The sequence below is a fragment of the Talpa occidentalis genome, unplaced genomic scaffold (genome assembly GCF_014898055.3).
Source record: "Talpa occidentalis isolate TD23 unplaced genomic scaffold, MPIMG_talOcc4v2.1 talOcc4.6, whole genome shotgun sequence".
NCBI lineage: Eukaryota > Metazoa > Chordata > Mammalia > Eulipotyphla > Talpidae > Talpa > Talpa occidentalis.
In genome coordinates, this window is record NW_023604972.1 from 106067108 (window position 1) to 106084959 (window position 17852).

The following is a 17852-nucleotide window of genomic DNA, read 5'->3' on the forward strand; positions in this document are numbered from 1 at the left end:
TGTTGATTTTGATTTTTACTTTGTATTAATTAGTCTTTTTCCTGGTCCCTTATGAAAACACTCTTTCTAAGTGAATAGTACAAGTGTTAACTATATGCATCTAGTTTGAAACAGATCTCCAGAAATTTTTCATCTTGCAAAACTGAGTAATTCCCCCTCCCCCCATGCCATAGTTGCCCCCATTCTACTTTCTGTTCCTAAGAGTTTGACTACTTTAGATGCCTCACATAAGTGGGATAATGCAGTGTTTGTCTTTTTTGTGACTGGGTTACATAACAGTATAATGTGCTCAAGGTTCATTAATATTGTGACATATGACAGGATTCCTTCTTTGTTTAAGGGTGAATAATATTTCATTGTATGCATATACCACATTTACTTTACCCAGTCATCCATTCTGGTGTCTTTGTTTTTGACCTGTATTTACTGGAGGAGACCTATGAGAAAATATATTTTCTAAGGACCCAAGAGAAAAGGTCATTGAGGCCTCTTAACTATCTCAGTGTGTTTTACATTCCAGGGACTAAAAGGGAAATTATACTGAGTGCAAAGGGAAATTAGATTTAGGAAAAAAAATCAATGATTACATAAAGAATGCCTCCCATTATACCCTACTTGCACACCAGAAACTATTAAACTACTTTCAACTGAACAAGGACCCATAATAAAAAGCTATTCACATTCCAAAGGTTTCTTACCTTAGCCATTTCTCTGCTTTACTCATTACCTTCTGCTTCAGACCCTCAAAATGCTCTGTTAGGAAAAGAAACAGGGAAATTTAAAATTAGGGTAAACAAATAAATAAATAAAGGGATAAACAAGAATTCATTCAGCACAGACCACTCATAAGCATTTTCATGTTCATGGAGAAGCTGATCCCAGGGTAACCTCTGGCCCTTCTTGGTATTAGTGGATTCCAGTGCTCATTTGCATTGAGGTAGTTTGTGGCCTCTGAGGGACACTCATAACCTTTTCTTGAGTGAGTTATGAAAGAATCTAAAGTATCCTCGCATTAGCATGATTATTTTTTTCTGTTGCTCTGAAGAACTATTATTAAATATGTAGTGATAATGAGTACTAAAAAATCTCCGAGTAAACTAGTATTTAGCTAGTAAACATATCAAACCCTTCACATGCCATTTCTTTTTAAAAAACGATCATATAAAGAACCCCAGCGCTTTTTCAAAAATCCTGCAGTTTTGGTAAAAATGTTAAATATAGCTTGAAATAGTAAATAACCCTCCCTGAGAGATATTAGCAAATTAATTGGTCTGTGAACAAAGAAGGCTTTCTGCACCAGCATGAATGTTGCCTTTCTTTTTTTCTCGCAAGTATGATTTTAGAAAACAGCTGTAGTGCATGTTGACAAATGACAAAGCGGCAGACGTGGTAAAACACTTTCGGTGACAGCCAAGAAGAGGAAAAAAAAAAAAAAACAAAAAAACAAAACCGGGTTGCAGGAGAGGCCCACGGGCTTGAATCCGTCGCTTCCATAACCTCTTTTTCCAGCCTCCAGCGAGCGGGGGCCTCACCGCCCCATCCCCCATCCCCTGGCTCTGGTTACAGCCTTTCGAGTTGAACAAACTTGCTGCAGGAGGCTTGCGATCGGGAGCTCTCGGGCTCGGGCGTCTGTATTTATTAATTTATAGGGCGCCGGCCGCTCCTTTGTATCCCACGGCCGAGGCGGCACTCCGGGGCCTCCGCGGGGAGCGCGTACCCCGCGTCCGCCCGACCCCCAAGGCCGGCACGTGCTGCGCCCGCCCGCCGCCCGGCCCGCCAAGGGGGCGGAGGCCCTGGCTCGCCTCCTAACCCTCTCCCGGCCGGGAGGAGGAGCAGCGGCGGGAGGCGACAGCTGCCCGGCCTCGGGAGCGCGGCGGAGAGGGGGCTGCAGCGCCCGGGCGCACGGCCACTCTCGGGGGGGAGGCGAGGGGCGGCGCGGCCACCCGGGATGTTCCCGGGCACTTCCTGACTGGCTGGCAGCGCGCACCCGGCCCGGCTCGCACGCCCCGGCCCCCCTCGCCCGCGCCCCGCCGCCTGCTGCTCCTCGCGCGGGCCCGCTCTGCGTCGGCCGCGCCGCGGTGTTGGCGCGCGAGGGGGACGCGGCCCGGGATGAGCTGATTGCGGGTGAAGACGCCGCGGACCGACCCCGAGAGGCTGCGAGGAGCCGCCTGTCTCAGAGTCGTCGCTCTAGTCCTTGGATTCGAGACCATGTACGTACGCGCCGCGGTCCTGCCATTGTCTCTACCCCGACGCGGGGCTCCACCCCGGGCCGGGGGGCTGCAGCCCACCCGCGCCGCGCGCTGCCCCCCGCTTCCTGCTCGGCCGAGGGGACCGCGCGCTGACCACGTGCCGCTTCTCCCTCTCGCCGGCCTCTCTCCCCTGCAGGTCCATTCACATCGTGGCGCTGGGGAACGAGGGGGACGCGTTCCACCAGGACAATCGGCCGTCGGGGCTCATCCGCACCTACCTGGGGCGAAGCCCGCTGGTCTCCGGGGACGAGAGCAGCTTGTTGCTGAACGCGACCAGCACCGTCCCGCGCCCCGTGTTCACCGAGTATCAAGCCAGCGCGTTTGGGAACGTGAAGCTGGTGGTCCACGACTGTCCCGTCTGGGTAAGGGGCGGCCCCTGCTGTGTCGGGGCGAATGGAGCTGAACCTTCCCCCTTTCGTGGATGTGGCATGTCGGGTTACCTGGATAGAGTTTGCAAGCTTTGGGGGCGGGGGCGGGGGCGCGGGAGGGAATCTGTGGGCCTTTGTGCCACTGGGTAGGGGCAGCCTCGTCGGAGGACACGCTTACAAGGCGAGAAGCCCGAGTGGGAAAGCTGAGCACTTACTTACCTTTCACGCCTGTGGGTTGTCCCTTGGGTAGACAGCTGACAGTTGCTAGTGTCAGCCCCAAGGGAGCAAGGGATGGGGTCACCACGTTTCACCAGCAGAGAGCAATGTTTTTTCATGACTACCCTGTGGGTGATAGTGTAATATTAGTGTTCTAAAAATAAAGCCCTCTGAAAGCTCAATACTGGCAAAAATACATTCCGCTGGGGTAGTTCATAAGTAGGACCCCTGGAAAGGAGAGGAAAAGATAGGTACTGGGAATTAACTTTAAGTGATTCATTTATAGCACGATCCTTGAGAATTTTTAATTGGTGTTTTTTTTATTGAGGATAATAGACATATAACTGTGTTAGTTTTAGGTGTCGAACATGATTTGATACTGATGTATTGCAAAATGATCACCGATGTGCCCATTTGATGTTTTTAATTTTGGTGATCCATATACTTTTTGATATATTAGATGTGGGTTTTTTTGTTTGTTTTTTGTTTTTCATCATTCATAAATCAGAAATAATAATGCTTGGGATTCTAAGAAAACTTTAAAATTTGCCATGATTGGAAGACATTGTAGTGAAGTAGTTGTATCTTAGTGTACTTCTTGAGTGTTTGATAAAAGGAGAAAGGAAACTATTCCCTGACATATATAAATGTTTTCAGTACACCAGAAGTTTATTTTGAATGTTTTCATCTAATGTTATTTGAAATTTCTAATTATTTACTGGTATTGGAATGAAATTGCAGCTAAGGATTATATTTTGTAACAAAAGAAAGTTTAGTGACTGAAAAAGAAAATAGAAGTTGTCGTAATGTAAGGATTTTACATTTAAACAGCCATTTTAAAAAACTGAATTCAGAGTTATAGGAAACTAGTATACCTTTTAAAGTAATATATTTTTTACGTACAGTTTTGATATGCAGATTTCCCTATCATAGAAAGAAAAGACCACTTTCCCATATAAATTTTCAGATGGGGGGAGAATTATGTTAATAGGCTAAAATGAATGAAAAACAGATCTTTTCAATAACAGGGATGCTATTAAACTCCAACATATTACAGTGAGGATGTTATTCATAAGGAACATTGATAAAGAATTTATTGGCTGGAGTCCATGAAAACAAATAAAACACTTCTTTTTCCTTGGTCATTTCATTGTGAAAGAACTTACAGTCAAAAAATGTATATACCGTGAACATGTGCTAAGTACATAGAGGAAATAAATGCAGGGAAAATAAAATAAGCTGAATTAGGATGTTAGGATTACCTTTCCTGTTTTTTCTTTGAGCTGTTAACTCCTTCCTGTTTATGTTGTTGATTTAGCAAAAAGCAATTCTTGTGAGCCCATGTATTGTAGTAAATGAAATCTTCCAAATGGATTAAAATAAGCCATTGTAATCTGGATTTTTGCCATACACTGATTGCTGTTTTGTTATGCTAATCACCTTTTGTTTGGTGAACCACTGGTCCTGTTTAAGGCATTGAGTTTGTAACCAGGTATAATTTTCTAGGATATATTGGTTTTCAGACAAAGCAGAGCTATTATTATAAGGTGCTTTTCTTTTCTCAGTGGTAAGTAAAAGCCCGTGAGACATATTAAAGTTGATTGTATTCAGCAGCTGATATTTACATGTATACAGAGTCAGAATATTAAAAGTAGCAGAGCAGATAGAGCACAGGTTTTGATATCAAAAGAAGCAGTTATCAGATCTCCACATTGCTACTAAATAGCTCTTTTCCTTTTGAAGTCACTTATTCTCTCTCACCCTTATTTTCCCTGTCTATAAAATTAACAATATAATCTCTGCTTCCTAGAGCTGTGCTGATGAGTAAATGAGATAGTATATGTAAAGTACTTAGCATAGAGACTGGCATGTAGTAGGTACTCCATAAGTAGTAGCTGCTGTAATTATGGTTTTATTACAACTTTAGTGTAGCCATGTATCACTTTTACTGAGCAGAAGTAAAGTTTTCCCACTCATCGTTCAAGATTTACACAACTAGATACCTTGGGGTAGCAGTGTTAGTACTTGGTAGGTACTGTATTTGCAACCCCACAATTGAGTGAAATAAAATTGTTTTGCTGTTAAAAAAAAAAATACAGATTTAAAAAAAAAAAAGATGAGTTCAATTCTCCAAATGTTGCTCCAAACCTTGTGTTGCATAACCTCCAAGAGGAAATCCTGGAACTGATTTACAAGGGGTGGGAGAATTTGATTTCCTTCATAATTCTAGAAACTACTGGAGCATTTTCTCTTTGTTGTAATTTCAGAAAAATGCAGTCTTGTTTCCTTGGAGTTAGAATGAGATAGTTGTGCTTCTGTCCCTAGTTTTCCTCTGGATCCATATACTTAGCCTGGATCTTTGCCATATATACTTGGCACTTTTTAAAATAAATGTGCTTCAAATCATTACATGTAGGCCATTATTTAGTGTGTGTGTCTCTCTCTCACCCACCCCTTTTTTTGGTGCAGTTATATTATGATTTCATTTCTAGGTCTTTCCTGTTTACCAAAAGTATTCCATAAAAAGCAGTGAGGTAATACAGGCACAATTTTCTTGTGGCCTTAAAACCCTGATTTGAATTAAAAATAAAATTATTTATAGTCTTTATAGTCTCAATATCACAGTGTTAATCCATTTCTCATGACATTTTTCCCATAAAAGTCTCCTGCTTCCTCATACACCTTTGCAGCAATTTAGAGTTTTGAGCTATGGAATGTAAGAGCGATTATGTTTGATTTGTTCTCTCAGAATTGTTCTCTCTTTGATTCTACTTCTATTTAGTTTTTAAAATCCTGTTCATCTGACTTTGTCCTATTTGTTATATACCTTGTTAAACTTGTAGATTTTGAACTTGACTGTAGCAGAAAGAGTTGGAACTCAATGATATCTTGTGGTTTGCTTTTGGACGTTAGGGCCGAGCTCTGCTGGGAAGCTTGCACATTTTCTTAATCTTTGTTCCCCTAGACTCTCCCCACTCTTACACCCTCTATTAAATTCAAGCCTTGGCCTACACACCGTATACAAATTTGTCTTTTTTCAATTCTTTTAATCTGCCTTAAAAATTGCTTTATTTGTTCCTTGTTCAATAGGTATCAAAAATTCGAGTACCCCAAAAATCTCTAATTATTTTGACTGAGTGTGTTTTTAGGAAATGGGTGAGTTGGAAAGTCGAGAGAACAGGGAGAGGATTTGCTGGGGTTTGGGTAAGGAGAAACACTCTCCACAGTGGGTGTCACTGTGTTAACATTTCTCTAGAATTTTCCATCATAGGATAAAAGTTCTGACATGTAGATTTTGATCGATTGATTCCAACACAATTAATCCTGTTTTGGACTCATATTTCAAAGTGCAAACTTTTACAGAACAATAGCTTTTGGACCTCTTAGTCTTGTCTAGTTGTCAATTTTCTTAATCTAGCTTTATTGCATCCTAAAAATAGCTACCTAAGGCTACACGAAAGGACAGAATGATGATTAATAGTTAACTAGAAATGAGAAGGTACTTATGCATATTTAGCAGTGATATTAAGATACATATTTTCCCACTATCATTATTCACACAGAAGTTTTGAAAATTGCTTTTAAAATATTAAAGTACTGCATTTTAAAGAGTGGATTTGTAATAAATTACTTTTGGCTCAAGTCTAAATGTAAATATTAACAGTCATCCCAAAGTAAAGATTTTTATACTGGAAACATTTAGTCTGTATTTTTAATTTAGATGAGTAAAATACACTTATTACAAATATTTTCCTTACTATGTTTACACCTTATAATACACTGTATCTGTTATGGAGGTATTCTCCCCTTATACACACACATACACACACATACACATACACACACCCTATACAAATGCAGTCAATACTGGCCAAAGGATGGATAAAGTTAAAAAGTATATATGAGTTTATGAAATACAGATAAACTATGTGGAATTCTACAGAATTCACAGTATTACAATCCTCCTTTGTCTAACTGGGTCACAGAAAATCCTATGAAGCTTTCTTATTAACATACTGATGCTCTTATAGCTATTGCATTGTGTTACATTTTTTAAATTGTTAGGTGATAAAAATATGGCATAATTTGAAAATGGAGTGCTTATTTTTAAGTACAAATATCTGAAAAGATTGCTTATTTCATCAGACTCTCAGGAATTCTCTTTTACCACTTTCTAAATGGCTAGACTGAATAAATAAATAAAAGCTTCAAACATTTTTAGTTTTATGTTGTCACTTTTAAAAAATTACTTTATGATTTCCCAAAATTAAAATATAGGAAAAACTTAAAACTGCTATGATATAGTTTATGTCATGATTGAGTTGAAGACAAATAAACTGAAGACTGCTATTTGCGTTTTGGTTTAGGACATTTTTGACAGCGATTGGTACACCTCTCGAAATCTAATCGGGGGTGCTGATATCATTGTGATCAAATACAACGTAAATGACAAGTTTTCATTCCATGAAGTAAAGGATAATTATATTCCGGTGATAAAAAGAGCATTAAATTCAGTACCTGTGATCATTGCCGCTGTTGGTACCAGACAAAATGGTAAGTATTTAATTTTCTTTTTTATGAGAGCACAGGGACTGTACTGATTTTAAATAGAGCTAAGTTTATCAATGATTAATGCAGATTTTTTGAAAAACAAAATGACTGTGGATTTAAATACCAGCTGGTACCTCTTTATCATTGGCTATGACGAGGAGACATCAAAGGAAAGTTTCTCAAACTTCAGCTGTGTTTCTGAGGGGTACATACTTGGTTTTTAAAATGTTCTTCTGCAAAAGTAAAGGAAGTCAGTATTTGTGTTTTTTTGATATAGGAGAGGTATTAGGCTGACACTCAGCCTGGAAAACTCTGAAAATCTGAACATCTATCTTGTTGGGGAGGATGGATTATCCATGTAAGTGAGGACTTGGGGCAGGATTTTTAGGTATATTCAATAAATGAGCAATTCACTAACAACCCTGCCTAAGAGAGGATGAATGAATCAATATCCTAGGCTGATGGATTCATTTAGTTCAGTCCTTTTCAGTAGTTGCTACTATGTATGTTTTTGTCAACTATCTCAGGGTCAAATCAGAATTCACTTAGAATCAATGGTATTTTATAGTTCTTAGTGGTGTTTCCTCAGTAAAGCTATCTTTAAATTTTCATTTTTACTCACTTAATTTTTTAATTTTATTTTATGAGGTATGGCAAAGTAAAAAAAAATTACATTGACTAACCTTACAGTGGAGCCTAATGCATTTTTATGTATGTATACATCCATGCAACCATCACACCAACCAAAATAGAGAACATCGCAGCACATTGGAAGGCTCTCTCTCTCAGGCCCCTTCCCAGTTAATAATACCTTGTCCCTGGAGGTAATTGTTTTTCTAACAACTAATATCATGGATTAGTTTTACCTATTCTTTTTTTATATTATTATTATTATTATTATTTTTATTTTTGCATTGAAGAACTGGGGTGTAGGCCAGAGGTGGAAGGGGGTGAGAGGATTCACCAGAGACAAAGTGGGGAGCAGAACAGGAGGATCTACTAACATACACTGCTAAGGGGACCAGCAGGAGAGACAGGAGAGGTCTGCTGCACCATACGTAGATTAGCTCCCTGACTGGGGATCTAACTTAGGCCAGAGGGGTGATAGTGCTGAGACTTAACCCATACTCCACCAGGGAGGCCCAGTTTTACCTATTTTTGAATTTCATACAAAAGGCATTATACAGTATATAGTGTCTTGTCTGACTAATTTCAGTTAGCACAGTACCTTTGAGATTCGCCTGTGTTGTGCTTATCTGTAACTTGCTCTTTTTATTAGTGCACGTTATTCTGTTGTCTAGCTTTCGGGAGTGGGGGGTGGGGGTAGGAGTAGCTGTCTTTCATGATATTGATATCATTCAATAATCCAGGCCCACCAATTATTTTGCATAATTCATTCAGTTATAATAAGTGACTGAAAATAATGATTTTCTATCACTCTTTCTACACTTGTTTTCTTGTCTCACTGCCGCTATATCTTTCTTTTAGAATCATTATGAGTTATGGATTTATTTTTTAAAGTCAATATTTTGTAATCTATTCTTGTGATTATATTTCCTGATTCTTAGATTATCCCCAACCCCATTAATTTCTGGGTACATTCTTATTTGCTAACACAAAATGGTTCAGAGCTTAGAGTTTGCCTGCCCCAACCCTGGCATTAGTCATTTCTTTAGGAAGTTTTGGTTCCTTTTAGTGAGTAGAGATACTTAGATATCAAGAACTGGACTCTAGGGGTGCTTATTACTGGAGTTATCATTGCCACTAGACCACCATTTTATTGGATAGAGCCACATTTTTTTTAAATCATGGATTCCCAATTATACTTTTGTTCCAGCCAAGTATTTATATCTCACTTCAATAATTTTCCATAGTGAAGTCTTACCTAAAGTACCAGATGTTCATGATATAGCCCTTGATTACTTCTAGAAACTTGTAGGACACAATTCAGTGTTTCTTGAATATCTGTCACACTGAACAGTTTGAAGAACTTAATATCTTTGTGGCCTCCCTGCGGCCTCCTTAATATCTTTGGGGTTAAAGACAGAGTTATCAAGCTATCGCCAGCCACTGCAGCACAAATTCTATCACTGGCCAGCCAGGGAGCAACCCACATGGTGCAACAGACCTCTCCTGTCTTGCCTGCTGCTCTCCTCAGCAGTATATTTCAGTAGATCTGCCTGTTCTGCTCCCCACTCTCTCTGGTGAATTCTCTCACACACACCCCTCCGTACCTCTGGTTTACACCCCAGTTCTTGTATGCATAAATAAATTGCTATTTAAAAAATAAAAAAAAAGAACTGAATGTCTTTATATCTGGGAAAGTCTCTCCTTACTGACTTCCCAGATATCACCTTCCTTCAATTTTCTCCTTTATAGACTCTTATTAGTTGAAGTTGAAACTTTCTGGTTCTCCCCTCCATTTGTTTTATATTTCCTACCGCTTTATTCCTTTATATTGCATTGCAGATGAATTCCTTGGTCTTATTTTCCAGTTCACAAAAGAGGTTTGCTATCCTTTCTGCTTTATTAAAAAGTTTTCAATTTCAGCAGCTTTTCATATACAAAATCTTTTATTGGTTCTTTTTTATGGTTTTCTCGTTCTCTTTTAATGATGCAATACTTAAAAACACCTCTCTCACCTAGTTATTTTAAAATTCTGTTTTGATTGGTCGATTAAGGCTGGTTTTAAGGGGTGCATTCTAAGTCCTTTTATTTGGTGAGATTTTATTTCATGGTACAGATACTTCTCAAACTAGATATTTCTTATTTTGCTTAGTTTGACAGTTTAGATTTTCTATTGGATTGATGACTTCCCTCTCTGCGCTGCTGCTCTCTGGGTGGGGGTGGGGGTGGGAGTGGGAGTCTGCCAAAGATCCCCAACCCTTGCTGCTTCCACTGGGTGTTCCATCTAATCTCCTTCAGTTCTCCTGGTGGTCTCCTCCTTGATCCCCCATCACTGAACTCTCTTGATGTTGCCACAGTGAGTGGGGGCCCAGCTGCACTCTCAGCTTTAGCTTTCTTCTTATTCTTGTGCTGTCTGCCTTCAGCCTCTCAGGCACCCCTAGTTTCTGGGCTGTGAATCCCACCTCTAACTTTTGAGTGTTGCTGTATACCACATCTCCCCTCCTCCTTCCTATTCCTCTATCTTTTCCTTCCTTTCTCCCTCCTTCCATCTCCCATTACCCCTCTTTGTTTCATCATGGATAGAGTTGGGAGAGGAGAGTGCAATATGGGTTTAACTTGCCATCTTGAAACTAGAAGTGAATATATTCCCTTTTTTTCTCACATGGAGGCCTTTGCATATGCTATACTCTGATTGGCGTGCCCTACTGCTTAACTCCTGTCATATCTGCGTTGCAAATTCATATTTTCCTTTAAATCATTACCCGTTCTGTGACGTCTTCCCCGGTCCTTCAAGCAGGGTTAATATCCTCTCTCTGTTCTCATGGTGATTTTGCATGACTTTATTTTAGTACTTTTGTGTTATAATTGTTTATAGTCATGTCTGTCTTGGCTCAGTTGACTATAACTACTTTTATCTGTCTATCTTTATATTCTTAGTATGTGATGTATGGTAGGTATTCAATAGACAGTTATTCAATAAATGAATGAATGGTTTTATGAATGATACAAATAAGTGAAAAAATCAAACTTACTAACAAGGTGAAATCAATTTAACTTATAATTTGTGGCTATAAAGTCATTGCAAAGTGAAATCTGGCTATTCAACTCAAGGGCATTCATTGTCAACCCCTGTCCCCAGACCCCTTGCAAATGCATGAAATATTGCTGGATGTTCTCCTGGTGACTGCTTTCTAGCAGAATTAATTCAGCAAACATCAGCCTCATCTCTTTCCTCTGTTCCACATGTTTTGACAAGCTTCACTGTGTGTTTATGTCTGCTTCATCATCCTTGGCTCTGAATAAATTTTTTGACTTTTACTAAATATTCAATCTTTCTTTAAAGTAGAATTATTTTTCCAAACATATTCATGGTATTCATGTCCTTAAGCTCCTGAAAATGAACATCCTGTCTTTTTTCTTTTAGAAGCTCTGATAAAACAGAGTACGTTGCTAGGTGAGAATTTTAAGGATTTTCAAAGCTTTCAAGCACTTTTTTTTGTTTTTTTTGTTTTTATTTTTTATTATTTTTAAATTTTATATATTTTTTACATTATTTTTCATTTTTGTTCAATGTATACATTTTCATCTTGATTATAGTCCCCATACAATTCCCACTCCCTTGTTTTGATCCTACTCCCTCCCCGCCCCCCATCCCATAGTGTGTCTCTGGTTTATAGTTGCTTGTTGATTTTGATTTTTACTTTATTATAATTACTATTTTTCCTGGCCCCTTATTTAGGTTTTCTTAATTCCTGCTATGAGTGAGACCATCTGGTATTTTTCTTTTTCTTTCTGGATTATTTCGCTAAGCATGATCCCTTCCAGCTCCATCCTTCTTGCTGCAAATTGCATGAGTTTATCTTTTTTGATTGCTGAGTAATATTCCATTGTGTATATGTACCACATCTTCTTGATCCAGTCATTTATCACTATTCGCAGATGAAATGATAATATACATAGAGAACCCCAAAAACTCCACAGAAAAACTAATCAAACTTATCAGTTCAGTAAAGTAGCAGGATACAAAATCAACACACAAAAATCAAGCACTTTGTGAGAATTACCCTGTAGGTTCTCAAAGCTACTGCTTTGAAAGAGATGCTATTCATTTGAATGCCTGTGTTACACTGCATTTGCTTAAAAATAATAGACATTTTGATAACAAAAGACAACGTGTGAGATAAAGACTGTAGTATTAAGCAGCAGTGTAGCAATCTCTTTCAGAGTCCCTGTGATCCTAAGGTAGGATCACAGGAGTGAAAACTGAAGAAGGACCACAATCAAAATTACTTTGGGTGCTCTTACTTCTCCTGATGAAATATGCAATGTAGGTTTACTTAATCCTTAAAGGATTTGTTGATTCTTTGACTATCCCCAATAATATAATTACTAACCATTTTTACCTTTGGGGTATGTGTGAACAAAAAGAAATGTCTTCTGTGACACAGAGGAGCTATAGGATTATATAAAAAGGAAGTTTTGAAGAATGTCAGTGAGATGCTTATGGCTGCATAAAGTGGAAAACCCCACACTGTTGGGTTAAACCTGAAATAAGTTGGATTTTCCCTTAAACCAAGGTTATTTGTTGAAAATTATTTTACATTATGCTCACTTAATTTTTCACTTGAGTCACTACTGACTTAGCTTTATTTTTGTCTACAAATAAAATTTAATGAGATGATCTGCCTACCCACTCCATTCCATCAACATAAGGAGAGCTTTGTAGACATAAGAAGGCCTCTGTCTTCAAAGATCAAAGTCACTGTTTAGGAAGGCTTTGTGAAGAATGCAAAATAACAATGTGTTATTTTTTAAGATAGACAAAATTCTCTATGAAAACTTTATTTGCTCCAAACTTAAAATGATCTGAGAAAAACTAAAAGCAAAGTCTTACATTAGTTTATGGCATAATTGAAAGAACCCAAGCTTAAAATTTCTGTATCTGTAGAATTAATAATCCTTTTTTTCAACTATATTTTTATGTTTTAATGTCCCTTTATCAGGTGCACAAGCAATAGTTTTACTGTTGTTTCTCCATCTCTAACACACGAGGAGGCAAGTCACTTAATTTCACTAAACCTCTGTAAAATGAGAATGTGAATACATGGTGTCTGCATTATAAAAATCTAAGTAATGTGTATTCTCCTTAGTAACCTATGTAGTGTGCATATGACTCAGTATCTTTGGTACACACCACATATGTACTTAGATGTTTTCCATCCTTATGCAGCTCACTGATAGGAAATTTGTATGCTGGGAAGAGTTGCTTATATGTCCTTTCAGAGCCGCCATACTTCCTCCCTCAGTTACCCAGCTTGTTGGCTGCTGATGGTGCACAGCAGAGTCCCATTGCCAATGTTACCTTTGTGAGCCTTAATATTCAGAACCCTATTTAAATGAAGTTGGGAGGCTAGAAGGAGAGTGTCCACATGTGTAATTTAGCAAAGTACAGGACCCAACTTGACTGGTATCTCCCATAGGATGTAATGCTGTTTTCCCCTGCAGTGGAGCTGGGAAGGAAGTTCTCCAGAGGTTATATAAGGGGTTGTTAGGCCTTGATTCAGCAAGTGCACATGCCACGCTCTCTATTCTGTTGTTAGTTTCCACATAAAACCATTTTGTTGTTGGAATAACTGATCGCTTCTATTTGAGGTCACCACCCACTGCTGATAGGAGGTTATCCCGAAGGTTATCCCCTTCTTTAATTACTGATTGGTTCAGATAAGCAGAGGCCCAGCAGCCTTTCCCCATGTAGGGAGCCATCTAAATGGCCATCTAAGTGCTAGAGCCCTATGTCAGGTCTGCTGAGGTCTCAGTTGTAGTATGTATTTTTCTGCTCCCTAGTCCTGTTTCCTTCACCCTGAAGAGAGTTATTTCTAAGTTCACCCCCAGTAATACTTCTGCACACCAATTTCCATCTCAGAGTCTACTTCCCAGGGAAGCCAACCTACAACAACATGCAGTTCGAAAAATGGATATACCCCCCTTTGGATTTGGCTGCCTTTTGAATAATGACATGTCTATGCTGAAGAATAAAACAAAACAAAGCTAGCTGACAAATTAAGTGTTGAATATGTATTTTTAACCTTTTTAGGGAGTATTCTAATAGATAGCTTGATCTGCCACCTTTCTAGCTTTAGATCTGTACATTGTACAGCCATCACTCTTAGGGTATCACATTTAAAGTAAATACTTATTCCTTTAGTTTTTTGATGTCTCAACCAAGGAAAAAGATAAAGGACAATTGAATTTGGCCTCTGGAGTTGGCCTATGCTTTAGAGTCAAATAAATGTCTGGATTACTAAAAGTACACTTTATATGAAATCTCCAAAGAGAATAGCAATTTTGCAAGCTTAAAGATTCAGGTCAAATTGAGGAATTCTTTAAGAGTGTAAGGTCTGTTCAAACTTGTTGAATATATTTAAAGCTTACTACAAAAAAAATGAACACCTACCAATCCACTGTATTCCATGGTTTCCATGGGAAATCAAGTTATTAAATTTGTATTGATATTTGGAATATCAAGTTTGTATAAAAGGAAGAATGCCTGCTATTACTTTCTGATTAGCCTAATTATTAGACTAGATTTAATAATATCCATTCATCTGTTTTAAAATTCTTCTATAAAGGACTGTTTATTCTTCTTGCAGTTTTAGCTTGTTTATTTGGAGGACCTTTCTGTTATGTTGATATTTTTTATTCAGAGTCTGATGGGTAATGGCTGTGGTAAATGCCCTTGAACTGTGTTTCTGGTACAGGATCTTAATTTGTTATTTAATATGCAGATTGTCTACCTCTTTTTACTGTTTAATTTCAAAGCTCTGTTATTCATATTCATTTTCTCAGAAGAATTACCTTGCACATGCCCACTGTGTACCTCAGACAGAGGGAGCTGTGTTAGTACAACTGAAGGGATCCAGCTTGCTAAAGAGCTAGGAGCTACCTACCTGGAGCTCCACAGCCTCGATGACTTCTACATAGGAAAGTATTTTGGAGGAGTGGTAAGTGGAAATTCCTATTACATAATCTAAGTTCATATGGCAGGTAGGCTCGTTAGCTGTTTTCCAGAACATCAATTAGATTAGTTTTAAGAGCCTGATTGGTTTTACCCTTGAGAAATAAAATGAGAGTAAAGAGTTTTATCAGAGTAAGATATATTTTTATTTCTCTCCCCAAATGAAACATTTCCTGTTGTCTAATTTGATATTTTACAGTTTCCCATTTGGCAATACTTTATTGGTCTTTTTTGCACACATCAAAAATATGTTGACTTACACAAAAGTGTGTTGTCAGTTTTAATGGTAATCCTTATATAGTTCACAAGGCTTACAACCTGAACCAGCAGGACCTGGAAGTTCTCCTTTATTTATATCTATTACTTGAAAGAATCGTGTTTCTTCCTCTATATGTACTTTGGCAAGATTTCATGTATTCCTGATCTTGGTAGATCTCATAGATCTCAAGAGGAACTATTTAAACAAGAAGCGTCTTGTTGGCTATGTGGGGAACTAGGGTTCGCTTGCTCTGTTGTAGTGGCATTTATCGGATCCTGCAAGTATTTTGAAGCCTATCTTAGCTCACAGCACCTAACCTGAATGTTAGGACTGCTAGGTCTTTGAGGACATGTAGTTGTATCATTTTAGTATTAACTGACTTTGAACCTGTCTTTCCAGTTCTCTAAGAAGTGACTCCTCTCAGTAAACAAATCTAGTAAATATTTTAAGAGATTTAATCCAACGCAAACTCTACATTAATCAGGCCTCCTTTGGACTTCTCCATTAGTTCTCCAGCTCTTTATCAAGTACTCTTTTGAATATATCTCAGTGTTACCTATGTAAACTCATGCTGAGATTTTGAGATTTCCACGGATGAATCTAAAAATGCTTTATTCTAAAGTTACTAAACTGAGTAAAATTAGAATTCTGATTTCTATCGAATAGAAATGATTATTATTTACTACTAACATAAAGGTACATTAATGATACAGTTATTAAGGGAAGATATACTTACTATGCGGATATCATTAATCACTATGAGAAATGTTTGTCTGATTTGTAGATATAAGTAGTGGGTAGAAGGTAGACGGGGTGGAATCTAATTTTTTGGTCAAGATTATATTATAGCAGCTTAAAAAACGCACCCTTAATTTGGTCTAAGAATTTTGCATTTTCCTGAAATACCCAGAGAGTTGGGGGAACGAAGATCATTTGGATTCTTTTGCTGGAGAAGAGGGGCCTGGTGCTATTGAGCCTGAGGTCTTCTTGTTTCCCCATTCCAGGGCCTGAAATTCTCAGGATCACTCTTCCCACCTTCCAACTTACACTTTCTTTTCTCTCTCTGTTTCCTCTATTTCTCTTGTTCCTAACACTTAGTTTGCATGTAGGGTTTGGAGGCATGATGAGGATTAAAGAGAGAGTCAAAGTAGGAAGAAAAACATGGTGATTTTTACTTGAATCAAGACTTAATGATGGTATGGAGAAAAGATCAGAAAGAGCTCTTTTCAGACTCTTGAATAGTTAAGTACCACTGACATCTTGAGAGTAAAAAATAATGACATTTGCAAGAATGTTAACGAAAATGATATGTCAGATTAAAAGGAGCATTTAAAATCTTTGTTTAAGGGGCCTCCCCGGTGGCGCAGCTGTTGAGCGCTGGGTTGGGAAGCTGCCCGCAGCCTCTGCAGCACCGGTTCGATCCCCGGCTGCTCCCCAGGTCCCCACATGGCGCGCAGACCTCTCCTGCCGCCCGCTGCTCCCCTCAGCAGTGTATTTCAGTCCTTCAGCCTGCTCTGCTCCCCACTCTGGCTCTGGTGAATTCTCTCATCCTCCCGCACTTCTGACTGTAGCCAGTGCTTGTATGTATGTATGTATAAATCAATCAATCAATCTTTAAAAAAAAAATAAAATAAAATCTGTGTTTAAGAGTGCTATTACCTTTAGACACATACAAAAGCAGTGTACATGCCCTCAATCTTTAGAAAGCCCCAGTTAGCCCTCCTCCGGTTGCACCCCATCCCACAGGGCTAGAGTTGGAGCCAAGGGGTCGTGCTTAAGAGAGCTCGTAGTCCCTTCTAGACCTTAACAATGGTAGCTGCTAGCCACATGTGTCTGTTTATATTTAAATTATTTTTTAAAAGTTTACTTCCTCAGGTGCACTAGCCACATTTTAGTTACTCAATAGCTACATGTGGCTAGGGGTTCATGACTATATTGATTAAACATATGTTACAAAATATTTCTGTTCACACAAATCAGGAAGTACTATTGAACAGGACTGTCACCATGCACCAAAACCCAGGACCCTAGAATGCTCCTACCGGCTAGCTGGTCCTAGATCTGTTTTCTTTTTTTTTTGTCTAGCCTTCTGGATTGCTGGTGTTTATAATGTTAGGCTTGAGAGGTGGCCAAGGGGTGACTGCTTATTAGGAATGTGCGGGGAGAGTGGATGGAGCACAGACATGTGGGCATGGATGTCCTCGTGATGTCCAAATCTCCTTGAAGCGTGGGATGGAGCAGGGAGTGAAGAGGGGCAGTTGTGGGGCCTAGGAGTCAGGGCTCAGCTCTCTCTCTGTTACATGAAACTTCGAGGAAGAGTCTGAGATTATAAATCTGAAGCTGACCTTCCAGGCTTATATGATGACATATTTGTCAAAGCAGGAAGATAAAATATTTTTTACAGAACAATTTGGTTTTGTGATTTACAATGTTTAAAGATTTACATGTGTGATACATGGACCTTCCTTTGTACTTTTGCCTCAGGCCTTGAACAATGAAGAAGAATTTTAGTTTATGAAATAAAGCATATCTTTCAAATTAACTTATTCAAGAAAAATTAACATTGT

The 17852-nt window shown here is 38.8% G+C and overlaps 1 protein-coding gene across 1 annotated transcript in view; it reads left to right on the forward strand.

Annotated features, from left to right (window-relative positions):
* The first annotated feature begins 2066 nt into the window (after nucleotides 1-2066).
* RHOBTB3 (Rho related BTB domain containing 3) overlaps nucleotides 2067-17852 on the forward strand; it is a 56163-nt gene continuing 40377 nt past the window's right edge. Inside the window, exons 1-4 of the mRNA XM_037530700.2 lie at nucleotides 2067-2210; nucleotides 2386-2611; nucleotides 7201-7387; nucleotides 14858-15012. Of these exons, the coding sequence (XP_037386597.1) occupies nucleotides 2209-2210; nucleotides 2386-2611; nucleotides 7201-7387; nucleotides 14858-15012 (570 nt within the window). The 5' untranslated portion in view covers nucleotides 2067-2208. The remainder of the gene's footprint in view (nucleotides 2211-2385; nucleotides 2612-7200; nucleotides 7388-14857; nucleotides 15013-17852) is intronic.